General features: G+C 40.2%; 1 protein-coding gene across 1 annotated transcript in view; it reads right to left on the bottom strand.

Moving 5' to 3' along the window:
* LOC133838233 (sex determination protein fruitless-like) overlaps positions 1-11,119 on the bottom strand; it is a 99,723-nt gene extending 88,604 nt beyond the window's left edge. The window contains 1 exon segment of the mRNA XM_062269271.1: positions 10,868-11,119. Within this exon segment, the coding sequence (XP_062125255.1) occupies positions 10,868-11,103 (236 nt within the window). The 5' untranslated portion in view covers positions 11,104-11,119.
* Positions 11,120-15,360: the final 4,241 nt, after the last annotated feature.

Raw genomic sequence — 15,360 nt, forward strand, 5'->3', positions numbered from 1 at the left:
TACATACAGACAAAAGGCAGCTAGCAATGCAATCAGTTGCCAGTTGGCTAGTTGCAGGTTGCCTCTTGTTGCAATTAGGTTGGGCGTGGGGCGCAGCAACTCTGGTGTGCATAAATTGCGTTAGGATAATGATCGCGCTTTGGCACAGTAAATTCGAATTCACAACGGACGCTATGCCAGAGTACAGTTCGAAGCCTCCCAGATCGAAGATGTTTGTGGCTGCAGCTGTTACCAATGCCAATACTGATGCTGATGCTGTTTGCCTCTTAACTGGTTCGGCAACAAATTTGACGCGCGCTGCTACAAATGAGCATAGATACAAAGAGTCAAAGCCAGAGCGACAGTGAGAGCGAGAGAGATACTCGCAGCTGTAGTATATAAAATTATAGAATGAAAGCCAAAGCAGAAAGCTGAAGGAAAACCAGTGGAAGGCCAACAAGCATCAAGCACCGTTTTGGCCACGCATGCTGGGGCGCCATTTAAATTGAGATTTATTGCAGGCAGCAAGTTGCTCCTGTTGTTGCTGTTGCCGCCGATGTTGATGTTGATGCTGCAGGTGCAACGGCAGTCAGCATCTAACAACGGTTTTGTATTTTCAAAGCGAAGACAAAACTGTAAAGGAAAAAAAAAACACGCGCTGCCAACGCTTGTCTTTGACCTGAGCATGAGAACGGGGAGAATGGGGGCATGCAGCGCTTGTAGCATGTGGCATGTGCCACCTGTTATACTATATAACAATCTACAAATCGCGAGACCGCTCGGTCGCTCTTTCACTGCACATCCAATCATAATGAAGTTATTAGTCGAATTAGTTTTGTAGACTTCGCAACTATTGAGCGTTATTTATTTTATATTCCACCAAAAATTGTCGTAGTAAATTGTTCTCAAAGATGTCACCTCTAATTGAACAACTTAATTATTTCCGCATAGCGAAGACTCCAGCGAATTATCTAGCATAGATAGGTTTTAATCGAAGCTGGCTTAAAGGATTTCTGCATGATTATTTTTCATGACTTTATTGAGAAGAAGGTGTACACAGTCTCATTCTATGGTCGTTGTCTCTAATTACAATTGACACTGATTTGCCGTAGAGTCAGCACGGAAATGCAACGGGGCGTTAAGTAGCCAGAGGCATCTTTTAAGTTTACGTTTTTCTGTTTTCTTCGCAATGTGGAAAAACATAATTTCTGCATGTCACTCAGACAGCTTGGCGTTGGAAATGGAGATGGTTGTCAATGCTGGAGATAATCCTGCTCATCATCTGCCGCATCTTCTTGTGGCTTGTGGATCAGCAACAACACGAATGCAATTTTTGAAAAATCACTAAAACCGGTTGACTGAAAAGTTAGCTACGGATGGAGAGCTGAAGCGATAGATGGATCTAGAGACTGACTGGCCAACTGACTGGCACCGGCACCTGTTGATTTTTATCCTGACCGTTTGGCTGCCTCTCCATTTGATTGTCTGCCGTTGATTGCCGCTGATGGTTGCAGCTGTATTGCAAGTTGTGTTGTGTTCTGTGTGTTGTGTGTTGTGTTGTTTGTTGACGTCTGTTTGGAAGATTAAGTTGCTGGCTGGCAGCGTTTACATGTTGGTTGGCAACTTTTGATGTTTTAATGATAAGATTTGCGCGATTGATTTTTCCCGGGTGTCGAATTTGCTGTCGTCCATATCACAATACAGCATCGGCAACCGGTCGACAGAGGAAGCCAACAACAGCAAATGTGGCACAAAAACGTGCCGCATCAATCGCTCGCCCACCGCCTTAACAAGGTCAATGGGTTAATGCAGCACGCTGCCCAGAAAAGAACAAAATAGACGCCCACAACTAAACGGATTAAGAGCAGCAGCAGAAGAAGCAGAAGCAGGCCGGATGGATTACAATAATTGCATGCTTTGTAGGCAATCCAATCCGCAAGTGCAACTGTAAAGTGCCACCGTTTGTGGGGCTGGCGGGCAAGCCAACTCAGGCTAAGACGGACGATTGACAGGCGAGTTGGAGCTGCCACTCAGCCCCCAGACGGCCAACAACAACGTTGGCGATAGCGATGGCGACGTTGGCGCATGTTGGTCATCAAATGTCTAAGCTAAACATTTAGATTAGAGGCAATACGACGACGACGAAGAAGTTGCCGAGTCTTCCGTCAGGAATGCATTTTTTATGGAGCAGACAGCTTTAGAACAATCGACGAAACTGTAGCTGTAGCTGCTGCAAAAGTCGGAGGCTAATCTAAATTGTTGCATGCAACAATTGCACAAACAGATAGGCAACAGATACAAGTGTCCGGTCCGATACCGAGAGAGCAGGTAATTTCATTCAGCTAATTGCGAAAAGTGCTCCTGTAATTCTCTGCAACGGTGCCACAGACAAGTGAAAGACAAGCGCGCACGTGCAGCGGGGGCTGCAACGGCAACGGCAACAACAACAACTGCAACTCCAACGACGACTTGTAGCATGCTCCCTATAGCCGGGTAAGTGACACCTACAGAGCGGGGCACAACACAAGCGAGACAGCGCGCTGGCAATTTTGTGTTGCCAGGCCCCACAAATAATAGCTTCATTGGCTCGCTTATTGCCCCCACACTACCACATACACACACACACACATACTCAACCAGGGTCCAATGACAGTGCCAAAATGGGCAAACGGCGTTCATGTCACGGCAATTGTGGAATCTGCTCTGAAATTTGCATTGTCTTGCATCTCAGAAATAAGCCGAAATCGTCGTCTGGATCGCTTGGATCGCCTGGATTGCCTGGTAGCGATGTCACTTTACTGACCAAAAATGGTCGGCAATGCTTGACATTATTGTAACAGAGTTCGCCTAATGGCGCTGGACAGGCATTTAAATGTCCATCAATTTATCAATTAACTTTAAATATAACTATTAATTGTGAGCTCTTGCACTGGGAATTTTACTCACACTTTTATACGAAAATTGAAATTGTATTTTGTTCTCTACTACTCTACGATTTTATGGCCACGACGATTCGTCATTCACTAAACACACCACAAGCAAATCAGCAAACGGCTCATAATTTCGCTATTGAGCCAAACGAAATGCAAACTGACAATTTCCACTCACTGCATTGAGCACAATTTATGGCCTGCGCACATGGCGACAAAACGGAGGACCAGGTAAACAGGTAACTGTGACAGCCAGCTGAAGGTTAAGCCCACTGCGTTTTGAGCATACCAAGTGTAAAGAGAAGAAAGCAAAGGAAGACAACGCGAAATGTTAAAAATTACTAAATCCGCTTATTGAAGTGTGGGTTGCATTAAAACATTGTATTGCGAAAGGTATTTACGTTTTCTTGTTAAAGTTGTCAAATTAGCACTAAATAAATCCAAGAGTATCAAAATATGGAAATATATAAATGAATATTCTACTAGTCAAATGATGATCAATAAAATAGTAAAGAACATTATATAAATTTAAAAATGTATAGAATGTCTCAAATGCCTTCATACCCTCACTTTTCTTGACTGCTTTTGCATTGCACATTCTGGCACAGTAGTTCAGTCGAAGTGACACAAGTTAATTAGATTAAATTACAAATATGAATAGCCGCTACTTATATTGTTACATGTCCACTGAGCCCTTTTGCTCTCTCTTACTTGTACTTGCGGCTCTTGCTCTCTTTTTCTGCTGTCAATGTCAGCGAAACCCAGATGTCGTTGCATACTTTTAGGCATTCGTGGTTTAGGTTTTGTTGCGCTCAAGAGTAGGCAAACGTATGAAATAAATGGTAGGCAATATTTGCACGCTGGCAGCATTAATTAAAAGAAAAATAAAGCCAAGTCATGCACTTAGGAATTCAATAACTTGCATTAGGCTGAGCAAAAACTGAAAGGCTAACAAAACAGGGCGACGACAGAGGAAAAAATAAATAAAAAGTTCCACACCTTGAAGCAGTTTCAAGTTGCGGCCTGCATAGGAAAAGTTTCACTTTTTGCTTTTCCCCACACACACTCGCACACATACACAACTTGGAAATCCCAAACGCCCACGCACAAATTGACGCCCCACGCTTGCCCACTTACGCACCGTGCCAGGCTTTCAGCCATTGCTTTTACTGTGACTGCTGCTGCTTAAGTGTTACGCACATGATTATGCGTGTGTGTGCTGTTGGGTTGTGCCATTTCATAAAACATACACGCACCGCACAGTAGTTGTTCAACATTCGTTACGAAGTGCTGGGAATTGGGGAGATTGAGATGGCGACTCGACTCGACTCTTTGAGGTGTAGGTGTAGGTGGAGTCGTGATGCGTGCACTGAAGCAGCCAACAGTTACGAGTACTCAACTAGGCAATGGCATGCAATATTTTTAATGAAATATGCAACACTCAGACGTAGCAGCTCCTCTGCCCACGACAAAAGGGTCAGGGGCTCTGTCTGTCTGCTTAACTCTGCCATAACTTTTAGTCTCTTTCTCACTCTCGTAAAAGGTGGATGGATGTGAGTGTGTACAGCACAATCGGAGTATTTGTAATAATGCTTTTGTCATAGGTATCTAGCTGTTCTCTGTGTCTGCCAATTTAATAACCCAAACGCAAATTACATTCTAGAGTTCGCATAACCCATGCACTTTAATGCTAAGTGACCCAAATTGTTTGGCAAAAGAGAGCAATAGGTATGCGCATTTGCCTGGTCTCCTTAATTGTTACATGCCCCACACGCTGCGTATGCGTAATATGGGTGCGTGTGTGTGCTGGCGACTGGGCGCAAATTATAATTGCCAGCAGCAACTCAAGTGCAAAGTCTTTAAATTGCCCTCGGGCCTTGTATAATAATACTCGTAAATAATGTAATTAAATTACCAGTGCAATCACAATAGCCAAGGCTGTGAACGGCAAAATGGGCTTAATAATCAGCCGTTTTCCATTTAATTAAACAATTGCAATAAGCAAGCAAACACCTTATTGTGAGGGATGTGCTTATGTACATAACATAAGCATATTCCAAGGTGCATATTTCACAGCAGTAGCATAAATTAAATCAGCACATTAAATTAAGCAAGTTGTATTTATTTTTGGGTTCGAGTCTGCACTTGGATATAATCACGACCAAGCAATTCCACAGACATTTGCTACAAATAACTTGTAATCAACAGTAAATCAAGAGCCCAGTCGCTTCATCAACTGCAGGTGAGAATATTACGTGAATGTGGCGAAGACGGAAGGTACTAAGACTTAGAACCATCGTCTTACTGTGTGCCACACGATGGTTGCCCTGTCACTCCATTTGGCCATGTGATAACTTGCAGAGTGTTGCGCGAGCTCAAAAAATAAACACAGACAGACAGAAGAAGAGTTGATAATAGTATATATATAGTATATGTGCACATATTTAAAATTATGATTTGTGCCATTGGCCACACTCAAAAGCATTTGCTCGACTTGTCTTCTGGCTGCTGTTGTCCTGTGTCCTGGGGATCAGCATTCTCATCACATCGTAAAGCCAGGCGAGACCAATGTGTAAAATGCTTGCTGCCAGCATTTGACAAAAGTTAATTATAAAAAGCATTTCGTTTTCAGTCATTCAGTCAGTCTGTTTTGTCGTAAGCTTCACTTTAAGGCTTTTGTGAATTATTAAAACTTGCAGACCGAAACTTAAATAAATTTTGCCAATTAGTCAAGCATTTCAATGAATTGCCAACTTTTTATTTGTCCAAGCACTTTCCACACTTCCATTTGGCATATTGATTTCACCTTTGTTTAAAAGGCAACCTTTTATTATTCTCCCCTGTTTGTTTTTTTCACAAATTTAATTCGATTTTGTGCTAATGTATATAAATGTTTGTGCAAATGTAATTTAAATTTATGAGAATGCATGTTGTCAAGAGTCAGATATATTTGCATGATTACTTCGAAATATACGTGTGCATATATTTTAAATTGGAATTTGCACAGATATTTATTTGGTTTGCAAAAGGAAACAGTCTATTAAATCATTATTCTCATATTCAAAATAATTATGTGCATATTTTATGAGAGACTTTGCCGAGATTTGTTGTGTAACAGAATGGTCAACTTAGTTCAGTTGGCTAATAAAAACATGAACTTCCTTTGCTGACAAAAATGGCTACTAATTTATTTTTTTTGGATTGTTGCGCCGAACTACGTAGCCTCTTAATAGCAAATGCTTCATTAAGAAGTCAGAAAAGCAGAGCTTCAATGATGTTGAAATTATTGTAGCTATAAGAAATCTCTTCTTGCTGGCGCCAAGCAGCAAGTAAATATTCTGAACCGGAAATGCCTTAAGCACCAGCTATGTCAGCTCTACAAAATGGCGCATTATGGCAATATAAAAAGTTAAGCTAAACAGCTTATGCTTAGCACAAGCTCTGGGTTTTTAAGCAAAAATTGTGTGCGAACAGTTTTTGTGTGTTCAATGGAATTGCTGCAGTAATGAAAAATGCAGATGCTTGTCTCTACTAGTATTTATTATTATTTTGTTTTTTTGCTTATTCTTGGTTGTTTTATTTGCCAATGCTATTCCATACTTGGAAGTGATTTATTGACTTGTCTTGGCCGCAGGTGCAAATGCTTCCTATTTGTGGTTGCTTCCGCAATTACTTTTGACACTTGCAACAGATGCCAATAGCTTTTACTGTCCACATCCGGCAACTGCATGACATACATAATTTCCTATGAACTTGGCTATGTGTCTTGTGTTGTTGTGCTGTTTGTTTTGTGTTGTGTTGTGTTGTGTACAGTTTTTAATTACAGGTTTCAGCTAGCCGTAACCATGGGCAATTCCTTTCAAATACGCACAACTTGCTGAGTGAGGCCACTTAGACTGTTGGCTGCCGACAATGGGCCCCAAGGAGGCGGAAGGAAAACGGACGGAAGGCGTGCAAACAAATAGCGACATCACTTTGCCTATTCCCACAAACGCTCTATATGTAAGCGAATGTGCGTGCGTATATGTGTGTGTGTATTGGTGTCAGTGCGTGCTTCCTGGCAACCCCAACAAGAACGCCTCAACGCCACAGTCTGAGTCTCGGCATCGGCATAAGCATCAGCAACAGCAGCATCGGCATTGGCTTCACCATCGGCATTAGCATCGGTCTCAGCCGTGGCCCCAGCCTTTTGTGTTTATCCTGCTCCAGTTCCACAGTCTGCTGCATTCATTAGACTAAGCCAAGTGGCATTCACTCGTGCTCAGAGTTCGCAAGCTGCACAGAATTAAATTCCATTAACAGTCGCTGCCTCAGCCTCACTCACTCAGTCTCGCTCTGAGCATCAGCTTCAGCTTCGGCCTCAACTTCAGCTACAGTCTCAGACGGCCTCTGAAATTGCAGCTGCCTAATGGTGTTACATGACTTGAAGGCATCAAGCCATTATTATTATTATTCGTCTGTACGAAATGGCTTGAATTGCATTGCACTATTGGGCTGAAAATATGGCCTAACGGAGCTAAGCATTTTACAAATGGTCTTCTTAGCCAAGCTTAGGCCAACACAAATAATGCGAATGTGCTGCTGGGCAATTGGCTGAGCTACCACAATCACAATCACAATCACAATCACAAGCATATTCGTAATCAAACTCACAAGCACTTTGACAAATTGCAAATTGATAAACATCCGGTAAGTCTTTGCGGGTATTAAAACCTTTCAATATTGACACCAAACATTGATACCTAGAGTCAGCCTTGATGGCCAACTTATGTATAAGCACAATAGGTATTATCATAGGATTTACCAATTGGCATGTCAAAATGAAGCTAAAATAAAGAACAACAAATGCCGCCCCAACATTGCTATTTGACACTTACATGTGTTACCTAACTACAAAAGAGTTGGAATTTTCATGATCACACTCAGTCGGAAATGCATGACCAATGGCTGACTGCCTTTCATGCAGCACGAAAGGCTTATGGCACACGGTATTGCATGCGCCTTTTATAAATATATCGTTAGCCCAAACTCTTTAAGATTCTGAATGACGACCATATTTATATGCACTTCCTTAGGTTGAATTTTGGTATATTTAAATACAAAATCGATTTATAATTGTTTAAGTTGTTAATCAAAATAATTCTTAATGCAAAAATATCTTCACTATAATTTGAATTAAATTTCCCAATTCATTATAAAATTCAAGTTGAAGCTGTGTGTGGAAGAGAGTATAAAATAAATATATATTCCTTTAAATATAAAAATGTTGGCGTGCTTTGCCGCACTTCGTTAACGGGTATTAGAGCTCTTGTAAAGACATTTCCGTTAGATTTTATTATAGATGACGGCGATTAAAGCTCGCACGATTGCGTAAGTCACACAAAGCTCAGTTTTATCGCAAAATTATATTACACTTTGCATGACCTTAGCGAAAACTGGCTCAATATTTTTTGTTGGTAAATTTCGGGGCGTTCTTTAAGGATATTGGTTGCATGTCTACAAAAAGGGCTTTGTAACATAACTAAAGTACAAGTTAATACTATTATTGTGTTGCATGTGGGTAAAGAAATTTAAGTGAAATAATTATGTAGTATGTATAACACGGCTGGCAAAGTATTGCATGTTACTTCACCATAGGGCTTAAGAGGCTCACAATTGTTGGTTTTAATTTTGGCATGCGCAAAATGCATCTCTACGAGTTTAAGTATGTTGATTTTAATTCCTAAAATCTAACTAATCCGCTACACAGATTGCTTATGGTTCGAGCAAGTTGTAGTACAGAAGTAATATCACCCTTTTTGCAAAGGGACTTCACATGCACAGCGCGTTCCTTCCACAGCGCTTTCTCAAGTGGGCTCGAATGCCGCCCGAATGCAGTTCTATATAGTTTGGTTGCTACTACATTTGTCACTACGATGGCTAGACACGTGGTGAAGGGGGATGTTGGTTGGTTACAGTTAAATGTAAATGGCTCTTGACTTACCGCGCTCGTTGACAGGTTTTGGGTGCATGTTGATTGTTGTTAGGTTAAGGTTTGATTACATTTTATGAGAGAGAAGTGGAAAAAACTTTTCAAATTTTTTGACTACGACCTATAAATTATTTTTGGTTTTTTTCTTTAACTATAAAGTTGGTTTAAATGTTGATTGATGATTTGCCACCGGCTTCACGCTCTATGCTGGTTATGTTGATTGAAGACGGTTGCTCCATTCCTTGGATATTCTCACAGTGTGCTTGATGCGGGCTCCTTAGCTTAGTAACTCTACATTTATGTCACTAGAAAAGTGTTTGCTTTACAATGTGGCTTAGTCCTTAAACTTAGGTCTACATACTTGTTACAGTTTCTCTTGGCATGCCAATTTGGGGTATTTATATTATACATTTTGTACTCTTGGCTTAAAATTTTCCATTTTACAATGTGCTCATTAGGTGCATGTTTATGCCCAGGATATAGGATGTCTACTAGTCGATTAGGCATAAACGAATGTCGCTTAAAAATACTACAAATTAATTTGCACTACCAAAATTTAAAAGTTGTCTAGTATACTGTTAATATTTGCTACAACTACTTTGCTAATATATATTTATAATACTATTTAATTTAGTTGATATTTGTATTGTATATTTAGTGGGCTGTGTATTAATTATTGTTTAGTATATTGCTTTCAAAGAACTACTTAGGCTGCTTATGAAAATTCTTCAATTTCAAGAGGCTATTCGTGTACGTATACTTTGAGTTAACATTAGTATTGTATTTTTTAGTTAATGTTATTAATTTAACTTGATTAGGCATTAGGTATAGAATTTAGAATATATATTTGGATTATCATAAATAGTTAACTACTTCTTCTACTGTTCTTAGTAAATGCATATGCTCTATGTAGTATGATACTGTTAGTAATACTGCGCAGTATGGGAACCACTGTGGACCCTCAAATTTAGCTGTTCTCTAGTACGTATATATGTAATATGTTAATATATATGTGTTATGTATTTATCTAAGCCTAGATGTGTGGTAGTGTCGGTATATAGTTTATTATCTAATATTAGAATGTTAGCTTTATTGTTTAATATTTGGTATACTTTTGGCATATCTTTTTTACTACTTTAGAATACTCTGATTCGGGGCAAAGTTTAGCAGTCTAGATTACATTGAATTTCATTTATTTAACTCTATTTATGATTCAATGGCAAAATTGTTTTTCAATTATGTAACTCTAATTATAATTCTTCAGTAATTTAAATATTTGATTAGATATTGTATATATAACGAATTAATTATTTGTTTATTATACTTTACTTATAAATAGAAAATCTCTGCTTCAACGGTACAAGTGCGTATATGTTTTTGTTGAACTGCTCTGCAATAGCTTAATATCTAGTTACATTTGTAATGCTATAATAATTATTAAGAACTCTCTAAAAATTCTACTGGAAATGGTGTTATGTCTTACAGATTATCGTATACACATTGCCAGCTTAGTGAGCTATGCATACACTTAGATCTAACATTAGGACTTATTTTGAATAGCGTAGCAAACACTTTTATATTTGACTTTTATTTGATAAGTTATCTCTCTCTCTTTTATTTTTCTCACTCTCTCATTGATGATGGGATCAGGGTCCAGTTTGTAAGTTTAAGTTGAACAAAAGCATGACTCTAGTAGATAACTTTGTTTGGCCGTAACTATCTAAGGGCATTTACTTTACTTTAACTCGCATCGAATCGCTCTAACGAATTCGATTGATATACAATAAAAAATAAGGGAACTCAAACTTTTGTATTTTTGTTTGGCGCGCGCGCTCAGTTTGTTGATTGAAGACTTAGCATAGAAGAAGGAGTAGTGTTGATGTGTTGCTGATGATATGCATTTCAATTCGTATTCGTATTCGTATTGGATTCAATTCTGTGCTTGTCTAGCGCTACTCCGCCTTTTGCACATTCGACTCTGGCTTACCTCGGCGATGTTGGCGGCAGCGGTAGCGATAACGGCGGCGGTGGCAGCGGCGGGGGCGGTGCGCGCACATCCGTCTCAATGTGCCGCTTATGCGGTGTCTGCAGATCGAGTGCCGCATACCCCACATGAGCATGGGCACCCACGCCCAAGGGCGAGGTACGCGGACGCAATGTGGTTGGAGGTCCGCGGAAAAGTGCGTAAGGATGGCCAAAATAATCTTGTGACGTTGCCATCATATCGATGTCAATAAACGACGCGCTGTAATGATAAGAATTGAAATTAAATTAATAAATTGATTACTCAATCAACAGCGAGTAATTCACAAATAAAATGCAATTAAATTCTAACATTTTCTTATATTTAATTCGACCTATTGCCTTCTCTGCTCTCCACCCTCAATCATAGAGATATAGCAATTAAAATTTTAACATTTTTTAAATGCTGTCATGTCAATAGAACATTTTTATGGCCAGCTATTCAAAATTGACTAAACGTTGGCAGCTCATATATTTGTCCTGTACATGTCCTTTCACCGTTGCTCTGCGCTCTGTGCGATATGCGCTGTGTCCATTCATGTTTTTTTAATTTAATAGTCATGTAAATATGCGCGGCACGCGACTGCATTTAATTCTGTTGTGAAATGAAATTATTGTAACATGTTCAGTTGATTGATACCCTGAACATGGATACAGCTCCATGTCGTACAAGCCATAATTGACAGCCTACAGTCTGTTGATAGACTGTTAGTCGAGCAGCCAACCGAATAGTCCGGCAAACGACACGACATGCCACCACTGGATTGCTCAGCGCTTGTAATTAAGTGCCCTGTCCGCTTGTCGTTTTAAGTGCCCACCAATTCCCTCTCTATCGAGTGTGTGTGGGTATGTGACTGTGTATAACGAGGCGACGATGATTGCGCGTATTTCAGGCAATAAAGACAATGACAATTATAGGCAAATAAACGAGGAAAGGGAGCTCGAGAGGAAATAGATTTGCAAAAGATTTGAGAGATAAATGAAACAACAGTCGCAAAGTAACTGTTAATTGTTTAATGAAATGTATGAAATAAATAAGTACTTAACTTTTCGTATTTGCTGATTTAACATTTAACTTCATCAACAGAAAATATAAGCACAGATTTCTTAAAATTGTTGAGTTGTTTCATTTATTATTCGCTAATCTTTATTCACATACTCAATACTTAAACTAAGTTAGCATTACTCAACACTTAATCGTTGTAATCGACACTAAATAGAAGTATCGATACCTTAAAGAATCAGTTATAAAGCGCTATTGTTTGTGATCGAAGCAAGAGAAAACGTGGTACAATAGGAGCATACATTAACAATATTAGCTAAGAAATGAAAACAAAAAGAAATAAATGAGAAAATAACACTTTCAACAACATTTTTAGTAATTAAAAACAGTTTTAATTGAAAACACATAATGTCCGTGAGTATATAGCCAAACAATTTGGCTTGGGGGATTTATTCAAATAGCTGCATTGGATGTCAGCTACAGCTACTGACTACGGTAAACGCTCCACGCACTGACCAATGCATTTCAATTTTTTAATGAACCTTTTTATATTTTTTTGCTGCTGCTTGCAGCTTTTGCATAATTTAACACGACAGCGGGAAAGCTGAATGATTTTCCAGGCGGGTGGCCAGCGAAACGTCGCCGATGGTGTGACGATGGCGGCGTTTAACTTTTGCATAATTACGTGTAAGAAATGCAGAGAAAACGAAAAAAATATATATAGCAGAATGGCAGCGAGAAAGTTGTGTTCGGAGCAGACGAGAAGTTTACAAGAAATTGACTAAAAGAACAGTCAGCGTATCGCAGATATATCACGCGCAAGTTGTGCCAGCATTTGAACTTACGTGGCTTAACTTTATTTTTTTATATAATGAAATGGAAGCCCGTCGAGACTCTAATGGCGCAGCCATGCCCCAGACTCATGCCTCCCCCGGGTATCGTAGACTTTAACTTGTATGCAACTATATACACTGTTAACATATATTGAGGTAGCTGCTCACACACACACACGTACAAATCTGGAGCAAGTGCATGAAGCGACGACATGGCACGGTTGCCAGGTTGCCCCGTCTGCAGCAACAGCAACAGCAATAACTACAACAACTGGGACTGCAAATAGGCCAAATGATATGGTGGCAAACACCTACGCGCGCATTGGTGTCACCTACTAAACTGAACTGAGCTTGCCACAGACTCAGGCAAAGTAATCTCAGCTACGAAACATTTACAGCGGTTTTGCTGAGTGTCGACAGCGAAGCTACTGTTAATGAGTTAAGACATGCTGTAAGTGCGAGTATAGTGTATAGTACGATGTCTAAGTGCGTTGGCGTCGCCCTAAAATCTCGCCAGACGACGAACAATGCCAACCGACAACGCCTCCAACAACAACAACGGCTGCCTTCTTTGTATTGCCTACTTTTGTGCGTTGCCTTCGCGCGACTCGGAAGTGGAGGAAATCCATAAACAAGTGCACGACAAATGGGTGTCTACACAGTTTGTTTGGTTTTCTCAATTACTGCATTCGCGAGATGGCAGCTGTAACTCGACAATATCAGAGCAAAATGCAAGTTCAACTTGCGAGAAATTAAATGCGAGCACTTCAGCACTCACTCACTCTCGAGGGATAAAGGTAGTAAGCGCAGGCTAATTGATGCAAGAGTTCGTAGGGTGCAGAGAGCCCAGAGGGACGGTAGCCCTAGTTTAATACAATCTTTCACCTTTTGAGCATTTGCCTGCTCGTTATGCATTTGCCTGACTTTTAATTAATTGAACTACTTGATGTGGCAGGCAGAGTAAAAGAAGATTGTGCTTGCAAGGACTGTGCTCAACATTTTTATGCAAGTATGAGCATTGGGGAATGGGGGAAATTCGAATGGAAAACTTTGCCATCACTTTGCATTCTTTTTTCGTTTTCATCTGGAAAGTTGTGACCCGTTCGCTTGCTATCAGCGAGCACTGTACAAGTTTTTTGCCGACTTTTACTTTAACATTGTCGCCCCCATACAACTTATAGCATGTGTATATAGTATAGTAACTTTTCATGTCTTCGACGTGGGTGTTGAAAGGCTCCGGCCCGGGCTCGGGCTCTGACTCGAGCTGGGGCCAAAGATAATCCTTTGTTGCTTTATTGCGTTATCCTGTCGTGTTGTGGTTTAGCGCTTTAAGACAATAAATTGAATTTGGCGACAAGCCAAATAGTCTCAAAGGCGACAGCTGCGGCGCGTGGCAGCATAAAGTCAAGCCAGTCCAACCGTCCAGCTCAGCTCAGTTCTCAGTTATTTAGTTGCATAGTCAAATGCTACACAGAACTTAAGCTGATTTTCGGCAATTGCATTTGATGCACTCTATTTTATTTCTTTTTTGTTTTTTTTTGACCAAGAAGCTGTTGCTTTGTGTTTTTGTTTTGTGTTGACTTGGCCATTAGTTTAGCTCTCTCGCCTGAAGCACAAATATGATTCTTTTGCTTTTCGTTGCTTTCTTATTACATAAGACAAGAGCTGCCACGCCCTTTTCTCCACACAATGCAATGCTCAATGGAGAGTTGTGACGCCCCCCCGCCCTTGTCACTGCCCCTTGCCCCTGCCACGGACTGCGGTGCCCCTCGGCTTCAATTGCAGTGGACTGCAGCAGCATGTGCATTTGCTTGTACACCACTTTGTTTGCGTGCAATTCCGTAAAGTCCTGTGCGTGCATTCAGGTTATTCCACCAGCTCAGGCGTTTGACATGAAAAATGCATTTTATTGGGATTATTTTTATATCGTGCCCAGGCCATCCGCCATACGTCCGCCCCATTGGTTTTGCCGGCTGACGAGCATTTAAACTAGTTGGGTGAAAACACATGCTAATACTATGCAAATTCAATTAATTTTACATTTAGTATGTTTGTTTAGTTATACAAGCGCTACACATATCTCGCTCTCTCTCTCTCTCCTTCTACTACCCTCTTCTCCTCACTCATTTTTGTGCACCTTTTTTTAATGAGATCTCTGTGCACTTTGCAACGGATTTTCGCACTTTTAATTCAATTAACAGCAGTAATTTTTAGCAAAAATGACAACAATAACAAAAGCTGCAATTAGCCATTATGCTTTGTGTAGTGGCCAGTGTTAATAGCCAATTACGTGCCTGATTTTCAGCGTCACACACGCGCTGCCAGTCATGGACCAGAACCTCAATATAGGGAGTGTTCCCGCTGCGGTTGTTCGCTTCGCAGTTGCTACGTGCTCGGCTATCAAACTTTGCGATTTGATGTCGAAAACTCTTTCGACACAAACCAAAAGTAAAATAAAAAAATACACCCGCGCACACACCTCTGGTCTCCATATTAGTTTATAATTTTTATTGTGCAAATGGTTTGTTGGTGTAAAGCCTTATCAGCATTATAATATTTAGCTGTAAAACAACACTGAGCTTTAACAATGCGCAGCTCTCTATTTATTTACAAATTGAATAT

This window comes from Drosophila sulfurigaster, chromosome 2R (genome assembly GCF_023558435.1).
Source record: "Drosophila sulfurigaster albostrigata strain 15112-1811.04 chromosome 2R, ASM2355843v2, whole genome shotgun sequence".
Lineage (NCBI taxonomy): Eukaryota > Metazoa > Arthropoda > Insecta > Diptera > Drosophilidae > Drosophila > Drosophila sulfurigaster.